Source organism: Nothoprocta perdicaria, unplaced genomic scaffold, assembly GCF_003342845.1.
Source record: "Nothoprocta perdicaria isolate Ctin4 unplaced genomic scaffold, notPer1 scaffold_22, whole genome shotgun sequence".
NCBI lineage: Eukaryota > Metazoa > Chordata > Aves > Tinamiformes > Tinamidae > Nothoprocta > Nothoprocta perdicaria.
The window spans coordinates 6,637,316-6,659,503 of NW_020455415.1; the positions used below are offsets into that span (position 1 = coordinate 6,637,316).

General features: G+C 45.0%; 1 protein-coding gene across 1 annotated transcript in view; it reads left to right on the top strand.

The window, feature by feature from the left end:
• Nucleotides 1–17,273, top strand: part of AMOT (angiomotin) — a 33,365-nt gene extending 16,092 nt beyond the window's left edge. Inside the window, exons 7-13 of the mRNA XM_026038966.1 lie at nucleotides 5,494–5,643; nucleotides 7,997–8,187; nucleotides 8,524–8,556; nucleotides 10,784–10,906; nucleotides 11,576–11,808; nucleotides 12,677–12,901; nucleotides 13,962–17,273. Coding sequence (XP_025894751.1) covers nucleotides 5,494–5,643; nucleotides 7,997–8,187; nucleotides 8,524–8,556; nucleotides 10,784–10,906; nucleotides 11,576–11,808; nucleotides 12,677–12,901; nucleotides 13,962–14,062 — 1,056 coding nt within the window. The 3' untranslated portion in view covers nucleotides 14,063–17,273. The remainder of the gene's footprint in view (nucleotides 1–5,493; nucleotides 5,644–7,996; nucleotides 8,188–8,523; nucleotides 8,557–10,783; nucleotides 10,907–11,575; nucleotides 11,809–12,676; nucleotides 12,902–13,961) is intronic.
• The last annotated feature ends 4,915 nt before the right edge of the window (nucleotides 17,274–22,188 follow it).

Here is a 22,188-nt window from a genome sequence, read left to right on the forward strand (position 1 = left end):
TAAAGCATTCATTCACTCATTAGCATTAAATTGTGGGAAGTTATGAAATGCCTGAGCTGTTTCGTAGTTGTTCAGTACTCAGAGCACCACTTAAAAAAGAGGTTGAAATATCATCCTGAGTTAATGGCRTTCAGTGACCAGGATATATGAACAATTTGTCAATTATTTCTTTTATTCCTGCCAGCTTCATTTGAGTTGCTAGTCCCTGGAATTGTCAGGAATTTCCAAGCTCATCCTGCAGAAGAGGGTGGAGTTTCTTACACTGAGATTTGGCAGCCACTCTGGCTCAAAGCCTGGGAGTGGGGGGTGCATATTTCAGTTGTTGCATCCTGTAATGCAAGTTTTCAGCTTTTTTTTCTCCTTCCTTTCTGGCTTCCTATAAGCAGAACTATCCTGCCTTGTATTCATTAGATTCTTCAGTAAAAAGAATATTTCCATTTTGAGTGCTGCAAGTCATTTATCACTATGGTTGAGTTCAGATACTGCTGTGCTATCATAACCTCCAGATTATTTTCAAAGTTCTGAATTGTCAGCTTGGGTAAAAATGCCCATATGTAAAACACATTTGCCCACTTCTGTGGACTATTGTGAGATTTTTATATATGTTGGTTTCTTGCACTCAAGATAAAGGAAAATGAATCACGGACCCTCCTTGCAGAGGAAAGGAATGTTTGTGAGGATATCTAAATATAGTGGGAAGCAKTAAAAACAAAAGTGGATGTTCTCAGTGTGTTTTTCCCAGTCTATTAGGAATGGTGAAATGGCTCTTCAAGTTTTAGGTAAGCTGCCATTAAAATTAGGTAGTGTGGAGTTTATTTCTGCTAAGTGGCAAAATGGGTGAGCAGTCATGGGAATTTAAAATGAACTTAAATATGTCTACAAACAGACCTGCAGAGTGTGTACATGTTGTRTATATAGTAGTTAAACTTTATTACTTCTTTGCTATACGTGAAGCTATGCGGTAATTTAACCCTTATTTTCACCTTTGTATTTTCTTTCTTCCTTTTACTAGTAATGCTTCACAGCAGTACTTAAATCAGCAGCTCGACAAACTTGTTTCTAGTGAAGAGTTAGTCTGTTTTTTAAAAATCAAAATTTCAATTTATTTTCATTTCACATAGTAAATTTGAGATAAGTRGGATACATTTGAAAACGCATGCTGACTTTTATATACATAAATATTTCAGTCAGAACTGATCAGTGCTAACAATATTAACTAAAAATTCTCTTATTTTGCCACAAGAGTCTCAACTTTGCTGTGTTTGAATGGCTGCTGTGGGTAGTAGGTATGTAGTCGGTAGACGGTCATGGATGGCCTGTCTGTGGGAGCAATTTAAAAAATCAAGGGATTGAGAATCTTCAGCAAACAGAGCACAGTGTTAAAGTCCCCTTTTCTCTAAGCCAAAGGAGGATTGCAGGGTTTACAGACAGGAGCACCCTGACCAGTGTGCGAGACTCTGGATACAGGCTGGCTTATTCTGAGCCCATACCAGGCCTCTAATATTGTACCACAGAGTTTGTTTAATGCCAAATATTTTACCTAACCACAGCTGATATATATACACACACACACATATATATGCGCACACACACACACCATATTTGTTTAAGCTTGAAGTTACACTTGTGTATGTGTGTGTGYATGTATATATATTCGTGTAACTTGTACTGCCTTACCCCAAAACTTAACCAATGTCTGAAGGATTAAGGAGACAGTTTTCAAAAATAGTGACTGCCACAAAGATAGAAGTATCCATCTGTTCTTTGCCATCTCATGCACGAGGCTTAAAGAGTAGAAAGAAAAGCTGGACATTCCCACTAATGGACGAGAACTGGGAAGGTAGGAGAAGGGAAGCAGATTGAATGAAATATCCTATCTAAAAATGACTTAAACTTCGCAGTCGCCTGATCTTTCAGCCTTGAGAGCTCAACATAAAGCAGATACCAGAGCTTAGATCCTTGGCTCATTTCACAGCCGACTTGTGGCGAGAACTAGCACGCTGGCTAACACTGGGGGCTCTGTCTGGGGGGAAATGCAGAAACAGTCATTTCCAAATGGTGCCTATTGTGCTTCATGCTCCATATGGGAGATGCTTTCGGAACAGAGCTTGGGCTTGTGGGGAAGAGACCCGGCAGAGARACTGCGTGCTTGAACGCTTCTCTGTTCTCCTTTCCCATGGTGTCTGTGGGCCTATAAAAAGATATTCCTACGTGCAGGGACTCGCAGAGCTTATATGACTCTACTTTTTGGGGCAGCGTTGCTTTTAAAGGGAAYGCTTTCTGGAAGTTTTACTGTTCCTGGATGGGTAGAGGGGAAAGGAGAGAAAATTTCCTCTCTTCCTTGTAACATGCATGTGTTTAATGACCTGTATCTCTGAAATGACGCAGAACTGGCTTTTTATTACCAGGTCTCTCCCTCTCAGATTCTGCCTGTCAGTAATTTTCCAGAGGTGGCTTTGAGAGTTGTAACTTATTTTAATGCAAGCAAATGGAGAGACGACATCCTGGCATTCCCGTGCAGCAAGCACGGCTCCCAGCACGGCCATAGTGTTACCAAATTGCTTCAGCGGGAGCTCTCAACGGGGCCCGTGGTGCCTGATTGGGCCCAAATTCAAACARGCTGTGGGCTCAGAGGCATCCGAGAGGAATATATTCCAAGGACGAGAGGGAGAGGTGCTTTAAACGTGCTTGTTGTCTTTTTCTCTCTCTTTTTAAGCTACATTTCTGCCATAGCAAGCAAATTCCTGTGGGGAAACACATTTTCAGCTGCATCTGAATGCAGGGAGCTCTAGGATAAACCCAGAATATAATGAAAACACCCTCAACGTATTAAACGACTTTGAAGACCTCAGAGATGGTGGGTGGRAGAACAGCAAATGCTGGCGGGTGTTACCAATCTACTGCAAAAGGAGCTGTCCGAGATGAGGAGGGTGACGGCTGCCTCCGCCAGAGCGCTGGGAGAGGGTCTGAATCCCGGCTGGCTTTGTGGGAAGTCCCCTCGTCTTCCCCAGAGAAGCGCTTTGCTGAGCACCCCCTCTGCAAGACCACCCCTTGGTCCCTATTAGCTGTCGCTTTCGGACTGCCGACTGCTCCCTGTAGCACAGAGCCGTGCGGGTTGCCGGCTGCCCGGGCTGCCGGCGTCCTAGGAGGCCTGTTCTGCAGCACTTCTGAGGGAGCAGTTCCTGCTCTCCGTGCAAATCATTGGTTTAATGATTTTGTTCCAGTACCTTCGGAGAGGCTGATTCATTTCCCAGCTCCTGAAGCCCCGCCGTTGGGGARTATCAGTGCGCAGGCGTTTTCAGGCAGTACATCCCTGACTAAGCTGGAAAGGGAGTGCTCTTCAGGCCAGCAGGTCTCTGGTGAGCAATGTCGGCCCCGAATCCCTCTCCCTGCCCTGGAACCTCCCAGCCCATGCTGCATGGCAGGAAACACTTTTGACAAGGAAAGGAGGAGAAGAAATGAAGACAGACAGGCTTAGGAAGCACCATAGGAAGCACTGGGGAGGAGCTCAGTCCTGCTGAAGGGCTTTGCTGTGCTTCCAGTCGTGCCTGGAGCTTCCTGGAGATCTCAGGGTCTTCAAGAGGTGTTATAATAAAGGTGTTGTTATAAATGCTCTGTATTATCAGAGCACCCTTCACGGCAAAATTGTTACAATCCGTTATATGAACATAAGCTTGCTCCTTAGTTAAGTACCATCAAAAGGGAAATTACCATCTTGTCCAATTCGTGTGAGATGCTCTCGGGCAGGGTGTGACRGCATCCTGGGGGTCACGCTCTTACCCTGCAGGGGCAGGAACGGCAGCGCCCCAGGGACGTCTTAGCTCTTTTGACATAAGCTCTTTTGACATAGCTCTTTTCCTTTACATAAGGCATCTCAGGGAAGCTGAATTTTCTATAGGGTGTATATGCAGTTAAAAGYGATTGAGTATCTGTATTCCTCAGAATCTGAAATAATTCGAAGGATTTCTTAAGCCATTTGAAAAAAAAATGCCCAAAAAAAAAAAACACTCCATAAAAAACACATTTTCTAATATTTTATAATTCTTATTGACACAGTAAGATGAAGTGCATTTTATGAAGGGGAAAAAATGAAAAGAGAAAGAAATGTGCCTTTGAAAAGCCACTGAACAAGCCGTGCATGTACTTTAGGTCTAGTGCATGAGCTGGACATGTGCAGGCAGTGCTGGTAAGTTGGGCAAGAGCGCGTGTTGCAAGGTCTCACCTGCAGGTTGGGCCCATGGGAGCGCTTTCAAAGGGAATGTTTCACTGGAATTTCTGTGTCCTAATTCTCCCTTTGGCTGGGCTCTTGGTATTCTTTGAGTGTAGGCCAGAAAGTTAATCCACACATACACGTTCCCAGCTTTATTAATTATGAAACTAGGAAAATGTTGTCATCGGCACCCTTTTGCAAGGAGAGTTTTACCTGTGTGCTAGGATATTTGTTTGTTTTAATACTTTGTAGTAGCTGTTGGGAGAYGTAGGCCCTTCCTTTATTTTATATGCAGAAGGATGGGAGCACTCTGGTTCTCACTAGGGTGTTACTACGCTGGTGCAGCACWTTTCTCTGGTGGTTTCTCAGTTTGTTCCTTGCCCACGTGCAGAAGAAGCTTGTGTGCAAAGCCGAGGGATAGCAGATTCTGCCACTGACTCAGGTTGTCATTTTTGACTGATAACCCAGTTACTGTTAAGCTAACTGTAAGATTGTTATATTAATGTATACTTCATTGGCACCTGAGAGAGCTCAATGCAGTGTTATTAAGCACTATGATCAGAGATGAAAAGGATCTCTTTGATAAAACATTCCTATTGATTTTTCTGCAGAGCAACAATTCAGTTAAGTATTAAAGTCTTCTTGTCTCTCCCAATGTGAATGAGTTTGAAATCTTGAGGAACCAAAGAATAAAAATACCTTTTTAATGTATGTGCCCTGGTTGGAAGGCCTTTGCCTGGATTACTCGCTGCTCACAGTAACTTTTACAATAAAATRCTTGTTTGGGGAAAATCTTCTAGGGCAGCAACAACACGCTGTGAGATTAGATGCCTGCTAACTTTAAAAAGAGAAGAAAAGGCTTCCGCACGTGGGAAGTGATAGAGTTTGGAGATTCCTTCTCTGCAGCTCATACTGCAGTCTCAGGATTGCTTCAAGGAATATGAAAATTTTGAGGGAAAATATGGTAAGAGCTTCTTGGAAGGAGGATGCGAGTGGCTCATTGCATTCAGATCAAAGGTGCAGCAGGTCTAATATCCTGTCTCCACCGGATCTTATACTCTATTCCTAGGGAATACTGCAAGAATAGGACAAACAATTAGCCATGTTTTCTCCAAACACTCTCCCTGCTTCCACAAAGGACTTCCGGAGCTGGACGCAGGGAGYTGCTTTTGTCTCTCATGTCCCTCCTTGCATTTTTCTTCCATGAAGTCATGCTGGAGCTTTTCAAACTTGCCAACTCGCTTGATTTCATTACTTAAGTGACCTTTTTCCCTTTGTTTCAGCTCAAAAAGAAGCAGGTCTACGTCGAGAAGGTGGAGAAGATGCAACAGGCCCTGGTTCAGCTGCAGGCGGCGTGTGAGAAGCGGGAGCAGCTGGAGCATCGGCTGCGCACCCGGCTGGAGAGGGAGCTGGAGTCCCTGCGCATGCAGCAGGTACCCAGGCTCAGGTCTTGGAGCACTGAGCATTGCACTAGGCATGCGAACCAACAGCCATATTTTTTTCATCTTTTAGAAATCAGAAAAAAAAAAACTTTGGTAGCTGTTGTCATGGACTTGCTGGTTTTGATTTTTCTTTTTTTCTYAGTTGATTAAAATATTGCACTTTAACCAGAAAATTTAGATAAACTATAGGAGATCCATAATGTGGCAAGATTCAAGTATCGACGGGAAACTGGATGCTATYTTAGCTTTAAATAATCCAGTTATGCATTATTTTACATTTTTAAAAGTATTACTCGCAGTTTGAGCCTTTCTATAAAATTCTCAATCAGCTGGATTGAAAGGGCCTTTTAAAAGCTTTTGCCTTTGAAAAGCAATTCCATAAATGCAGCTCTTGCAAAGTGATAAAAGCTTCACGTAGAGTATGTGTTTCCAATTGCAGCTTGTGTAATTTGTGTGGAAGGAATGGGAAGTCAGCTGAGCAGTAGCGTTAAGAACTCGATGTGCAGTTTCAGGTTTATTTTAGCACGTGTTAAACATTAGGTGAACTGACAAGTTGGTAAGTTTGGCTGGAAATGGGAAGTGGGCTTGTGTTCCAAATCACATTTGCTTCCAGATGAATTTTAATTGTCAACTGCCACATCCACATAGGAATGGATGCTTAAATCTTAATCACATTTTTGCATTGGTATTAGTAGAGGTTATGGTGTGCAAATGAGTATGAGTTAAAACTTGACAGTACATCTGTACCCATAAAGTATAAGGGGTGCAAAGATTAATTACATCATACCTGTACCTTGTATTTAACAGATAACTTTCTTGGGAGCTGTTTCACATTCCATTTAGAAACCCAGATGAATAAAGAATGAGGTATTATAAATACACAGTGTATTATATCTTAGATTTCCTTTGTTTTCACTTGTATTGGTGTGTTGTTAAAYTGATGTTCTTGCTAATATCACAATAGATGTAAGTTTGCTTAAATGAAGAGGAAACAAGCTAGTGTACTTTTATTGAAAGTGTTTAAAAGAGAAAGATTTTATACTGTCCTTTTTTTGTTAAAAAAAAGTTTAATAATTCTTCCTGTTTGACACAGATGTGCGTAATGAATGTACTTTGATAAACTTGTTTCTTCTATGTTAGCTTTAGATTAGATACTGCAGACCCCACTGACTTTTTTGACTTTGAGCCAAAACAGGAATAAAAGCCCTTATGTGTCCATCTTTCTCATCCTGCCAGTTACAGAGAAGACTCCCATAAAAGCTGTGGTTTTTATCCTCTGAAGTTTTAGCACAGCAAATCTCAATTCTTTCATGTTCAGGAAAGAAGGAACAGTGTCTGTATTCCTTGCTTTATAACTGAATTATTTTTAATCCTCATTCTCCTAATCCATAAGTACATGCAGATCATATTATTTCAATAGTCAGATCATTTAAAAATATTTTAGGTATATTCTTTTGAAGGTAGGATAGTTCCTGTAAATTATCTGTAGTTTTTCTGTTTCTATTATGCTTTCATCCCTGGCCAGTATTATAAAACACTTCTCATTTAAACAATCTTTCATTACAAAGAAAATAGAAATCTGTGTCCTATGAGATTTGGAGCAGAAACTTTAACAAAATCATTTATTTAATGTGATTATTGCAGTAGGGCTCTTCTCCCATTGCTTAGATCACCTGGTCCATGTGTGAGTACCTGAATTAACATTAAGATGAGTTATGTTTCCGTATCCCAGTTCAGCTCTTGCACATCCTGGGGTGAGTCCCTTTAAACGAGTGTACTGGTTAGTTTTAGTTTTTGCTTGAGGCAATGTTAGAAGTAGGTCTGTTAGTTTACACAGTGCAGGTGGGCTGAAGACATTAGACTTGAGTAACATGGTGCAGTTCTGCAGCACATTCTTGTGGCTTTGCATGTAGGAAAGGGTCTTAATGAGTGTTTTCCTTGGGAGATGTTTGCCTGTTGGTGTTGACCACCTCTGAGGAAGTACTAGGAAGCACTCCTGCCTAGGTGCTGCAGATGGTGCTGTCTGCCTTGGCAGTGCAGTGTTTGGGACTTGACTTTTGAGCTTGGGCATTTGTAAATTAAGAAGTACCCTTCTTGCCTTATATGAGCTTGTTTGCAAATTTTGACAGAGATAGGCTGAACTTTCAGCTTAAGCTCCAAAAGATACGTGAGCATCCCCTCATGTGCCCAGCGTGGCACCAGCTCATTGCTCTCTCAGGGGTCCTTGCACCAAGCAGGTACTGCTCTGCACCAGCCGCTGTCTCACACACTAAAAGAAACCAACCAGCCTCACGTCTTAGAGGCGCCTCCTGAGACAACTTTTCCTTTTCTTTTTGGAAACCAGCGCCAGGGAACGTCTCAGACGGCCAACGTCTCGGAGTACAACGCCACGGCGCTCATGGAGCTCTTGCGCGAGAAGGAGGAGCGGATTCTCGCTCTGGAAGCGGACATGACCAAGTGGGAGCAGAAGTACCTGGAGGAGAGCGTGATGAGACAGTTTGCTCTGGATGCAGCTGCAACTGTGGCTGCTCARAGGTAAATAAGACTATTCATCACACAAGGCTTATTTTCTTTCTCCATTTGATAGTCCTATTTCCCACCAAGGAATGTTGTCATATCACCCTCCCCTGATACCTCTCCTTGCAGTCCAAAAGACATCTAAAACTTCTGCATGTAAGTGGAGCTTGGCTGCTTTTCCTGGGAGCTGTGTAATTGCCAAAAATTAGAAACTTTTTTCCAGGGGTAGATTCCTCCCCTGCCATGCAAGAGCCATTTGCCAGGCTAGAATTATGCTGAGCCAATCCTAGAAGCTATTGATTCCAAAATAGATGTATGAGGAGGGTTTTTTTGTTTTGTTTTGTTTTTAAACAGGAATCGGTCCTCGCTGAAGTCATGTGAGATGGGGTAAGCTTGGTGATTCACATCGTTCACCCTGAATGGCTTACTTGTTCTCCAGAATATTTTTGCAAATTACTTGGTGGTATTATCTGCAACATGGTTACTAACCCAAGACCTCTACTAGGAAATTCTGCTCAAAATGCTCTGCTCTGTGGGGAGGGCCTTGCTTGTGGGGGCGGGAAGGGAYGGGTGCCTGAAACTTGGTAACAAGCTCACATTCCTACACAGCTGTCCAGAAACAGTATGACTCCAAATAGGCCCAAGTGTTTCAGCTGGTTAGCAAACAAGAACTGCTGTTGAAGTGCAGTTCTTTAACATTACAAATAGTTTTATTACTCATTAGTTTCTGAGTCTTAGCAGCAGCTTTTATTTTAGCTTGTTTCATGATCCAGCTTCAAATAGGGAGGTTATCGCAGCCRGGTTCCTGGCTCATAACATCATCCTAGAATTCCAGGGGGAAAGTTGCAAATCTGGTAGGTTAGCATTTAAAGAGTTATCTTATCTTGCACCAGAGGCAAGCTGTTATTTTAGGGTATTAATGCTTCTTGTGCACTGTTTTCCGCTTCTCCAGAGATTTCCTAAAGGCCCTGCTACTACTTGKCCCCAGAGGCCATGTTATATTTTCAACATGCCCTGATAAGCAGGGGCCTGGTCTATCCTTCATCACAGAATGAGAGGGGATGTGTTGGGCCTGTGCACATTGTGTTAAATGCACAAGAATGCTTTCCAGTCAAGAAGAGGCCAACCTGTGAGACCTAGTTCTTCGTTTCCTCCTGACTTCTCCCCAGAAGGGACCACAGTTTGCCTGTGGAAGTTTACATGCAGTTGGGCCATAGGGGAACCCTCCTACAAACAAGCAAGCAGACAAAAAACTCCAAGACATCCCACGAATTTCAGTCACAGCCTCTTCTACATTGTGCGCAGATTTGCTTTCCCTTTGCCTTTATAGTGGAAAAGAGGTTGCAGGAAGGATGCTTTAGAGCAGAGGCAGGAATCTGGGTCACTTAAGTTCCTTTGTGCCCTGTAGTGCTCAGTGCTTTGCTGTTCCTGCTTTGTTTGTTTGTTTTGCTTTGTTTCTGTGGTGTTCTTTTGTTTGGTTTTTTGTTTTATTTTTGTGTGTGTTTTTGGTGTTTATTTTATTATTTTCGCTTGTTTTTGTTTGTTTTAGGGTTAAAGGTACATTCACTAGCTCATTCCTAGTCCTGATGGATATGAGAGAACAAATTGTCCATTCTAATGCGTCAAGCGAGTGTCATAGTCATTTTATTCCAATTGAACAGCAGCAAGTAGGATGAATGAWACACTATAGTTTTGTTAGTAAACTGAACTATTTAGTGCTGTGTAGCATCAATCTAAAACCATTTTTTAAAATCTGGTTTTAGCCTACTACAAGTTATTTGGACCGAGCTATTTAAATTTGTTTAAGAAATGTTGATGCCTGTTAGAACTTGAACCCCCCCATGTGACATTGGTGGATGGGGAAATGACAACTTTACATCTGAAGCTAAATTTGCAGTGTCTCTGTATATGCCATATTGAGGTTAGACCCATTGGTTTGCATCTTGCACAAATACCTGAGGGGAGAATGTAAAAAGGATGGGGCCAAACTCTTCTCAGTGGTGGCCAGTGACCGAGCAAGGGGTAATGGGTACAAGCGGAAACACAGGAAGTTCCATTTGCATGTGAGGAAGAACTTTTCTGTGAGGGTGGCAGAGTCCTGGAAGAGGCTGCCCAGGGAGGTTGCGGAGTCTCCTTCTCTGGAGATCTTCAAATCCGCCTGAATGCCACCCTGTGCCCCGTGCTCCAGCTGTCCCTGCTGGAGCAGTGGGGCTAGACTAGATGATCTCTAGAGATCCCTTCCAATCTCAACCGTTCTGTGATTCTGTGTGTGATTCAATCATAGAAAATGACTGATATTCTATACCATTTTCCACCCTTCTCATGTCCTTGGATTTGCCCTGTCAAACASTTTACAGTAGTTCAATTAAGCAGTTAGAAAGATCGTAGATTGGCATGGTGTTAGAAAGTAGATTGCTGTTTTAATGACTTGCATATTTTTGTAACCCTCCTTTCATTAGGACTGGGAATTGGAGTTTTGGAAGACATTGAACCAGCCTATACTCAAAAAAAAAAAAAAAAAAAAGCCTTGTTGCTTTTGAGCACACATTTTGTGCTGCTGGAGGAAAGCAGCAAAGCTAGGTGTTCCTTCATCTGCTCTACTGCTTGTTCTCAGGGACACGACAGTGATCAACCACTCGCCTAACCCTAGCTATGACACCTCGCTGGAAGCTCGCATTCAGAAGGAGGAGGAAGAGATCCTGCTGGCCAACAGGAGATGTCTTGACATGGAGGGCAGGTAATGTTCAGCYTGCTTCTATTTGGATTATTTACGATAAGATTTTAAGTGAACTGTCTGGGCTAGGTGACTCAGAAACAGAAATTCTTGTGTCTTCACCAACAGYAACACTGTGGGGTGCCAGACATTTATTTGACCAAAGAAGCAGCTGCGTGGCAATCCAAATCCAGTCTTGATACTGAAAGCTAATGCTTAAAAAGTCTTAGATTTTGCATCTTGTTTGTTGTCTTCCTTTCTTCAGGGCATCTTCCTCAGACACTATTTTCAAGCCACCTCTTAAGAAGTCCCATTCAGCTGTTTTCCCTGGGGTTTGGCACAGTGCAGATTCCAAAAGTGTTAATCCTCTTATTCCTATTGGTTTCATTTCCTGGCCATAACTCTCAGCTGTCTCAAAGCTTCTCTAGTGTTGTTCAAACCAACTTTCAGTAGCCAAAGGTGGGAGGGTAGCTCAGTGGAGGGCCCTCAAGCACACGGAAAAAAAGGTGTGTTGTGTGATCTGCCATGGGGACCAGAGAGCAGCCAGGATTTAGGGTGTTGAGCTCACTGGCATCTTCTCTCCCTCTCCCCAAATGCCTAAGGGAGTTCTGGCCATGGCATGGGGACACTGACTCCTCAGTCTAAGGAGATGCCAACTCAGGTACCTTATTCCTCTTTGTCATTTGTGAAAAGGATCAAGACTCTGCACGCGCAGATCATCGAGAAGGACGCCATGATCAAAGTCCTGCAGCAGCGCTCCCGCAAGGAGCCGGGTAAGACAGACCAGCTCTCCTCGATGAGACCCGCCAAGTCGCTCATGTCCATCTCGAACGCTGGCTCGGGCTTACTGTCCCACTCATCAACGCTGAGCAGCACTCCCATCCTGGAGGAGAAGAGGGAGGACAAGAGCTGGAAAGGCAGCCTTGGTGAGTTTTAACCAACAGTGGCAGTTCAGATATGGAAGTCACTGTTTTAGAGGGGAGACAGCAGCAGGAGCAGCAGGAAGAAGGTGCATTTGACAGACAGACTGAATGATAGAGCTAGCATGTGGTAAAGCTGACTGCAAGCAAGATGACACATGTTTGGAACAACAGCTTGTTTTAATCATTTTGGGGGAAGCAGTGACTTCTGATGGCCAGGCTCTGTCACTAAAATATTTAAGCTTTAATTCCCATTTGATTTGAGTACCTGATTTGARAGACATTTGGGATCTGTTTTTCAGAATTCCAAAGCACTTGCTTTCAGCTCAGTTGTTACAGCTGTCTGAAAGTGTAAAATCTCCTTGAATAAGTAGCCAGCAGGGAGATGAATCAGGATTGCTAACCTATAATGCTGTACCTGCAGTAATATGACTCCTGTCTGGAATGGCTCAACACCCTTGTTTGGAGAAAGCAGTTTGTAGGAAAGCAAATTTTAGGTGGTTTTTGTTTTGTTTTTCCTGGAGAAGAGCTAGGTCCAAAGCTTTCCCCATGAGAATAGAAGACCATGAAGTGAAAATCTGCAGCTGATTTCAGGGTGTGCAGCTTTACCCTGCCRTAGCTGGGCCACTGCTTAGAGATAGGGAAGTACCCTGTTAGTGCCCACGTGTGTATCTTTGCAGAAACAAGAGAGTACTGCTGTTCTKCAGCTACCTCAGTCTTTAGTGGTGAAAGGTGTGATAGAAAGGCAAATTAGTGTGGTCTGCTGAAGTACAAAGTGATTTCCAGATCCTAGAGCAAGTACTATGAAAAGTGGCAGAATGAATGCTGTTTAGTTTACTGGGGCTGTGAAGTTTCCTTCTCTTTTTCCGCCAAGGTGTTCTGCTGGGAACAGAATATCGCTCCGAATCCATTCCCTCCACCCCCTCGCCAGTCCTTCCTTCCACCCCCTTGTTGTCAGCACACTCGAAAACAGGCAGCAGAGACTGCAGCACGCAGACTGACCGGGGCAGTGAACAGAGCAAAGCTACATCTTCAGCGGCAGCTCCCACCCCAGCACGGCTCCCCGGGAGCAGCCTGACCTACAATGCAGACAAAACAGGTAACAAAACTCAGCTGTAACAAAAAGGGGCCCCTGCCACTCACACTCCATCGGTTCTCCTCCATGGCACTGGCCCTGCATGTCTCTTTTCAGCTCTGGAAAACAGGGTTTAGTTTTAGGGAGGACATATGGTTCTCAAGGACAAGTTTGACCTCATTCTGAGGTCTTTCTGAGAGGTATCCAATAACGCAGCGAGAAGGAAGTCCTAAGTGGTAGTTACACTGGGCACACGCTGGGTGGAGAGCTGTAGCAACRTTTGAGATTCCCTCAGCAGTCAGAGCAGGTACAGGCTAATCTCAGAGTAATCTGTGAGTTGGTATCTGCTCTGAAATAAATTGAGTGGCACATTCACAGTTAAACAACGTGTAAATGCAGGCTGTTGAGCTGCCCATGCCATTTTAGTGAGTATTCAGAGAAGTATCCTCAGATGAGGAGGAAGGAGAGGGGAGGGTAGCTATCATGATAGAGTTATCTAGTTGCTGCACTATCCAATTGCAGGACTGACCTCAGCATTAGCTTAAGTAGGTCCATTTGACAGTGACTGTCACAGAAGCTCAATTTGCTCCCCACAGAGCCCCAAGCTGGCAAGAGAGGCTCCTTTTCCAGCCGACTTTGCCAAATCAATGCAGATTGCCCAACCTCACCTCTTCTACTTACAGACGTGTTACAATTATGTTGTTCTTTATGGAAGAGTGAATTTTGGCTGCTCTCCTGTGCATCTTGCCTGTGCTGGGCTATTTAATGAGTATCAAGGGCGACAGATGAAAAGGTTTTGTGGTTGAAGTCTGCATTGACTGCKTTGCTTTAAATGTAGTTGGTCCAGTTTTATGTGCTATTGTATGTCAGTGGGAGGTACCTGGAGGGAATTTGAGAAAGTATCTCTATTTGTCAGGTTATAAACATGAAGAAATGCATTTTTTAATCTAAACAGTCAGTCTTTTGACCAATGACAGATGAYTCTGAAAACATTAACCCCATCTTTCTAATCCTGTGCTCAAGGTGGTTATCAGTTCAAGCTACAGCTTTAATTGTCTGTCTTTTGTTTCTCCTCATAACATAGATGGGCCGCTCTTCCACTCCAGCACTCTCGAAAGAAAAGCCCCTGTTCAGAGCGTGGGGCAGGACCTCCCAGATGGAGAGATGGTAGAATACCTCATCTGAAAGGCTGAACTGGGATCTGAGCTGGGATACAATAGCAAGAATTTTTTTTTAAAAGACATTTTTATTGGGAAAATTTGTAGTGAGTAATAAAAGAACACTCAGTTGTTTGCTCTTGTATATTATGTCTCAAAAGTATGGACAGGTTAATTTATAATTTGTTCTAAATTATCAAACCCCTTAACACTTGTTCTTTGAAAGTTTCCCTGCTTATTTTTAAAATATTGGATCTGGTAATGTCTGGAGAAAAAAAAAAAAAAAAAAGATGGTCTTAGGTGCACTACATTTTATATATCATTTCAGTATTTTTTAAAGTCTTGTCTTTTAAAAACAAGCAAAAGTATCTGCTCTGAGTAGCTGGTTAATTGTCTAGCTTGAAGCTGGTAATGGCCTTACAGTGATCAGACCTGAATGTGGGCCCTGGTTGTGAGCATCACTTATGGCTTCAGAGTACAGGTATTCTGAGGAGCTTTTATAACCTTCTGAGCTACATCAAGGAGGACTTGTCTTAACCCACAATGTGAGAAGTCAAAATAGGTATTTCATATTCACAGGCTGGAAAGACTTCTATTTTCAGAGTGCTGACTTTTTTTTAGTTCAGAAATTGTGATATTTCGTCACAGAAAATACAACTCCAGTGATTGATGTCGTGTTTGACATTTTTAGTTGCATCAGAAGATTTGTCATACTTCCATGCACAAATACTTTTTCAATAATTTATAGAGTTGTTAATAAATTTCATTCATGCCTTGCATAAAAAGAGCAGTGTACAGGCTCAGTCCTGATCTCTGTTAGATCCAGTTTTCTGCCAGTGTAATCCCACTGGCTTAGTGGAATCACTCCAAATTTACAGTAGTCTAAGTGGCAAGCCCCCTTGCTTTTCATGTTAGTGAATTGTTCTGCCACCTCTGTGGTTTAGCAGATCTTCCTCTATTTCAAATCTCCTTCTACCTTGTATGTGCCTCATTCKTGGAGATAGTAGATTCTTTTTTTCGTTTTCTTGTCCCTCAGAGCTAGAACTTTTAACGGCAGCTTTGGATAAAGTTTCATGTGGCAAGTTGTGGCCTTCCAGAATATTATTCATCATCTGGCTGGAGAGAGCAACCAGAATCATTAAAGAAGATACTTTCACATTTTAGTGATCCCTTTCTCTTTCAGATTCTTGGGGATTAGCACAAATGCTGCAATACTCTGGATGCAAATGTTCTAAGGAGGTATTACAACCAATGCAAGTAAAACTTTGAGGGCTTTTTCGTAGTGAATTTGCATTACTAAAACATTCCAAAATTGATTTCTACTAAAAAATACTGTTTTTTAACTTGAATGTTAAAATGCTTAATTGGCCAGTGGTCACATCTCAGGAACCTGGCTAGTCTCAACTTTCTTTGCATCATTAGAGTAGGCAGATTTTGGACCCAGAAATTTCGTTCCAGAAATAAGGAAAACAAGCAATTAATCATCCAACAGCTACTGAATGTACTCAGTTCTTACTGAGTTGACACCATTGACACGGTGTCCATTTGAAATGGCCTTACCAGATCAACAGATACAACAGGAATCTTCCTGTGAAGGGTTGGGAGGTGAAAGGAGAAAAGTGCCTTTTCCTTTTCTGTCCGCCGCTCAGGTGCCTTAACAGTGCCCTACAGAGCAGCTGTGGCTTGGAGTCCGTTTGTCTTTGGAGGTAACTCCTCTCAAAAGCAAAACAAACAATTCCCATCAATTCCAGCAGATTTGAGCCTTTTTGCTCTTCAGCCCATATTCCTAGACGCACGGGAGGCAGAGATGGCAAAATGTGTAAGTAACCTCTTTACTGAGGACCTCTCTAACAGACAGAGCAGAGCTCCATCCCTCACCGCTGCCTAAGGCACTTCAGAGCGTCACTTTAAGGCTTAGACTGTCTCTGTCATAGGGGCCACCATCTTCCTGAGCAGTGTGGTTGACCTTCCCTGAGTATATTCTAGTAATTTGTCTGAACTAGTTCCTCATTCTTTTCTGGACAAACTGATAACAGGCATTTTGTTCTCATCCCTGAGAACAACTTACGTTTATTTCTGTTGGCTTAATTCCGTCCCATTATGTGTAGTAATGCCCACTCTGGACAATTTGAAGTGATTTCTTTTCCTCCTCCACAGTTGTCGGAAATGCAGGAAAATCTTTTCCCATTAGGTCACTGTGTCCATCTCCACTGCCATTTCAGGATCATTTTCTCTATTGCTTTGGGCTTCAGATGAATAGAAAGGGAGATTGAGTGCCTGTGGGATATATGTGTTTATGTGCCTGCCTGCCATGGAGAGCAAGGTGTTTGAGTGTTTTTCTGGTCTTTTACAGCTGGAAAAGCTCTGCTCCATCTTTGCAATTGCTTTTCAGCAGTAAGAAAGGAGTTTTACATCCGTAGAGCTCCAGACAACCTGCTCCGACTCGGTTGATCCGTGTTAATCCTAAAACAAGTAGGAAAAACCTGGACTGTTTACTGAGAATCTATTTCGGAAAACTGATTTCCGCAGCAGGTATTGACTGTTCAACTGGACTAGCTTAAAAATGCATCTATTCTTCTTGCAGCTCATTGGTCCCAAACTGAATTCCACCATAATCTACTTTTACAAAGGAAGAAGTATATAATGGCTTTCTGTGAAGAAAATACAGCAATTACCTCCTCCAGCAATGGGAGCCGGGAGGTCTCTGGTAGTACAAGCTGTGGGGGATCACACAGCGACCTTAGCAGTTCCTAGACCAGTGCAAGTAAAATTGAAARGAGATATCAGTTTTACACTGCTCTGCTCAGGTTCTGTGTCCTACTTTTTAGTTTTGGTTTCTTCCAAAGTTAAGTTCCCCTCCCCAGATCTCTTGCCATGAAGTCTGAACTCATCTTCCTCTGCAGACAAACTGGGAGCCTGCACGAAACGTAGTCATTCCTTGGATCTTCCTCAAAGCCATCCTGATGTGAATGTAAAAGAGCTGCTTGCTTTGAGGAAGGTATGTACCRTAGTCTTTGGTCTTTCTGTACAGGTTTTTATGTCGTTTTTAAGCAGAAACTGTTATAAGGAGATGAACTGCACACCTAGTTCCTTTTTCTTCTGTAGAGCTTGTTTCTAGTAGAAAGTAATCTTTAACAAAACATGATTGCAATGACCTTCTTCGCAAACCAAAACTTTAGACCAAGAGTTTTTCTTAAACTCGGGTATTAGGAGCAGAATTGTAGCTTTTATAAAGAAAGCCGCATATTCTTCTTGGTAGAACAAAACAAAAAGAATGGAGTTTAGTTATTTTTCTTCTCTCACTGCTTCCAGAATGGCCAAATTCGTGAGTCCTCCCCTTGGTTGGCCTCCTGGCCCTGTGTAGGCTTGGGAAGCAGCCTAGGAGCTGGAGCCTTTTGTTCCCAAATTATTAACAACGCTAAAGAGCTCCTGCCTGGCCCCTGCTTTGGGCTCCGGAGCAGTAGTTTTGGACTATGGCTTGAGGACCCRTGGGCATCCATGGGTCATTCTGTGCAGGGGAGCTAAGGTGAGCAAATGCTTTCGGGGAGTTGTCCGTGGCGTGTRCCTGCTGGGCCACTTGGCAGAGATCAGCGATGTGGAGGTGCTGCAAATGGCACAAGTTTTGCATCCTCTTTGAGGCTGCCCATGCGAGGGGACCTGCAGGGCGCGAGGCCAGAGCGCTGGCGCGGGAGCCCGCGTGCGACTCCGCGCTGATCCCGGGAATCTGTGCAGTGAATCCTCACAACCACAACCAGGCACCCGTGTTTCCCTGGTCGAGACGTGGTGGCACCAGAAACTCGGCACGGTGTGTGGAGCAATCCCGGGGGAGACCCTGGGCCACAGGAGCCTGGTGGAGGTTGGCCTGGATTCACTGTGCTGCTCCCTGYGGGGCCAGGGCTCGGGGGGGATCCTCTTTTCATGTATTTGTATAGGAACCTTTTTTTAAAAAGCTAGCATTTTTATGTCTAGAAAAGTAAAAGAAAAAAAAAACATTGTAAAATGTAATTGTACTGTATTTATGAAGAAAATACATTTCTTTTCAAAAAGATGCCATTCTAAATTGGTTTTAGATTCTGGGTTCAGACAGTCGCCTCTCCCAGGCTTTTGGGAGCACGAGAACCACGTCTGGCTTGCGCTGCCCTGTCTGAGCATGGTGCTGGGCTGTGCAAAACCATGGAGACCTATGGAGAACAGCCCCGTGGCTCAAGCAGGATGCAGGACTGTGGTCCTGAGGTGCCTGAGGAGCCRCTCCTGCGCAAGCTTGCTGGGATGGGACACGGCACGTGGCGCATGGAGGTGGCACAAGAAAAGCTGGGGGCCATTCCCAGCTCTTCATCATCCCAGCTCGGCCTCCTCTAGCCTCTTCGAAGAGGCTGCTGGGAGCTGGATCTTGGCTTGAGGAGCGGGATTAGTCTCTGGAAGAGGGTGGATGGGGGCTCCGGGCCAGCAAGTTCTGCCCTTCACAGGGTCACAACTTACGGGGAGCCAGGGGAGCCCTTTTCCTTCCCCTTTTGGAGTTGTGCTCCAAGGGCAAAAGCCAAGGGGAAAAAAGGGACAATAAGCTGCTTATTTGCAGTATCCCAAACATCAAAGCTTGATTTCAAGTATTAAAAATTYACCATTTATTTAACAATCTTAGAAAACATAACGAGAGAAAGAGCTTTTCTATACAAATCTAGGCTGAAAGGAAYTGCATAGATTATTTTTTCCTTTTTATTAAAGCTGTCAAGTTAATTTTGTAGTTTGAGAAGGAGCTGTTTTATAATTCCACTAGGGAAACAGCCCTGAACACTTTGAAGATTTCAGCTGCTTTAATTCTAGAAAAGAAAACAAAGCGCAAACACGCACTAAGGTATCCTGTAGATGTCCATCATCGTGTCTATAGTTAGCCATAGAAATATTTGGTGTGCTTTTAAAGAAAGGATTTATTTTCAGTTTCTTTTTCCCACCAATTTGCTTGTTTTGCAGTAAATATTCTTAGCATRATAGCATTGTTGATATAAAACAAAACTAATCTCTGAGTTCAGAGAAAACTTTTACTGAGCACATGCCGGCACCTCAGAGACCTCGCTGGGTGGTGAGGAGGAGGAGGAAGAGGAGGAAGAGCAGCAGCGGCAGCGTTGCACATTGGACCCTACAAGAAGGAGCTGGGAGGAGCTCTTGCACTGCATGGATGCAGGTGGGCGATTTGGGAATGTGGCACTTGGCGGCTTGCCTTGGGCCCAGCACGTCGGCTTTGCTGCAGGGAGGAGGAGGAGGGTGGCCTTCCTGCCACCATGCAGCCCTGTTCCTGCGAGCTTGAGCGCAGAGCCCCACTCTGCAGGGCTGCTTGCCAGGCATGTTCCTGGCGCTTCAGAGGCCAAAAGCCCAGATCTGGGGGAAAAGAGCAGGGAGCCGAGTGCCCTGGGAACCCCCCAGGGCTGCTGCCTGTCCCCCAGCGGGGGGACACGGAGGAGCCTGTTCCTCTTCATCGGTGCTTTGCCTCATAGCTGGGGTGAAAACCAAGCTAAAATGCAGGATTGGTCGAACGAGTGCCATGACAGCGTCCACAGGGGGGGATTTACAAGAAGCACGAGCGAATTTGTGCTTCCTGGGTAATTTTTTCCCTGCAATTTAGAGTTTTGAGTTTTGCCAAGATGGGACGTGTTGTTCGCTTTTCCACGCGCGGTTGCGCATGCCAAGGGAAAAGCAAACAGGGCAGCCGGGCTGCCCCCTCCCCGCGCTGCAGGGCCAAGCTGGGCAGCAGTGCCGCGGATCCATCCGCGGATCCGGTTGCTCCATCCAAACTGCCGCGGCCCCATGCGGCCTTGACAGACAGCGAGCAATTATCCTGTAATGCGCGCCTTCCTTTGCTCTAATTACAGAGCCATTCTGCTTTTTGTTTTTTCTTTCTTAAGTTGCACAGGGGCAGGGGGGCAGAGTCCTTGCCAATTCCTCCCGTTTCCACACGGGAATGAGGCGTGCGAGGCGGCGCGGTGCACAATTTCTCTCAGTGCATCGCCGTGCCGAAGCGCTTGGCTGTGATCACGCACCATGGTCAGCAGTGACATCGCGGCCCTGGCGCTGGTCCCTTCCCGTCCCAAGGCCACCGAGTCCCATGGGGCCTGGTGAACCCYGGCCTCCACACGACCTACAAGGGCTATTGAGATGCTGAAGGGCCGGGAGCCCCTTTCCTGTGAGGAGAGGCTGAGGGAGCTGGGCCTCTGCAGCCTCACGAGGAGGAGGTTGAGGGGGATCTGAAGGGAGAGGATGGAGAGGGCAGGACTGGACTCTTTCTGCTAGGACAGGTCCTCGTGCCCTTCCTGGCAGCCTCTCCCAGCTGTGTAGTTTCCAAGCAGCTTTCCATGAGAAGTGCTCCCCTTTGCTGAATTTTCACAACTGCTCCAGGTCTGGATGTGCCTGGTGCTGCTATGGCAACGAGGCGGGAGCTCAGCGCTTGCTGCTGCTCGCTTTTCCTCTCTTTTTTAACCCAGGAGCAACGGGATGGCGCTGGCTCTCCCTCCACACCACTCGCTCCTGCTAAAGAGCCCGTGGGCTCCCAAGCACCCGGCACTGCTCAGCTTCTCTTGCACCCTGCGGTGTCGGCCCTGCCGGCCTTCCTGGGCACTTCCATCACTATTATCCCCATTTCCCAACTGCCTTTATGAAGTATGGCTTAAGTAACTCTTTTTCTAGCACAGTCCCTGCATTATCCTTTGTTTAATCCTATAGGAGCCAGAGCTCTCAGGTCCTGGGGAACTCGCCCCTGTGGTTTAAATGCAGCTTCATCACTTGGGATCKTCGGACTGCAGCAGCAGGAAAATTGCAGAAGGAGCAAAATGCCTGATTCTCATCCTGCAAGGGGCCTTGTCCTCGCCCCGTGCCCACACGGAAGATGCTTTTCTGTTTTAATGTTGCTCGCTGAAATCCTTGTATGGTGGTTGCTCCTCACATGGAGATGTGATAAGGTAAAACCCTGCCACGCGGGCAAGGCAAATGAGGAGAAAGGACATGTTTTCCTTGCCAAATATTTACTGCTGATGCTGGTAATTGCTATTTTTAAGCTATCTTTGCCTTTCTCGAAAACACACCAAGATGAACCGGGAGCATCCCCAGCGGCAAGAAATCCGTCAGACCTTTCTGGGATGGAGGTATTAAGTTAATAAAAAATGTCTATAAAATAGGCTTTATTAAGCGCTAAAACGTGCAGGCTCTTTTATGGCTGCTTTATAACTAATCTGCCAAACCCTCTTTGTTAGGTCTATAACTAAGAGGCTGAGTCCACGTCCAGATTTATGGTGGTTCCAAGGCCGTGAATCACCTGCTCTATTAGAGGGGCCGTGGAAATGGTCTGGGGATGGCTCCAGGTTTGCACGGATCCGTGGGCTCCTGGTCCACAGGGAGCAAGAGGCAAGTAGAAGCGATGAGGAGGATCTTGAGATCCCCACAGAGGAACGATGATCTCCATCGCGGTCTGTGCACGCGTGCCTGTCTGTGTGTGTGTGTATGCAATATATAGCTATGCATACAAGCGTGCGTTTGGATGCCTGTGCACCTGTGGATAGGGATGGTTTGCAGGGATGCATGCTGGCCCGGTGCCGGAGCTGTGGTGCGGTGCTGCAAGTGCTCTGCAAATCTGAATGGCACGTGAGTGCCGCAGAGCAAGCGCAGCGGCCCGTCCATACGAGCGCATGTTTATCGCTCTCGTATAAACAATAATCGCATTAGCGAGGACAGCGTGATTAACATAAACAGCCTCATGGCTGGGGCYTGAGTTTACATGAGGCACGTTAGTGTCCTCATTACCCCAGCAGGAAAGTGGGGCCGATGTGAAGTGGTGCGGAGTGTCGGGAGCGGGGCTGCCGTCGCCTCGCTCCCCGTGCCGGGACACCAGAAAACCAGTGCCAAGCGCACCCTGCACCACATCCTTGAGTTCTGCAGGCATCAGCTCCCGGCCCTCCCTTTGATTTTCCCGCATTGAGCCTCAATGTCACCTTCCTAGGTCCTCCAAGGCCTGGAGTTCAGGCTGTCACTTCCATGTGGCCCTGGGGTGACCTTAACCCCTTGCTAGAGGAATATAACTTTTATTTAAGTCATGTGCTGCATCTTCAGCTACCTTGGCTCCAGCGGTGAAAATGCACTTTTGTATAAAACTAATATCTGCCATAATTTTAT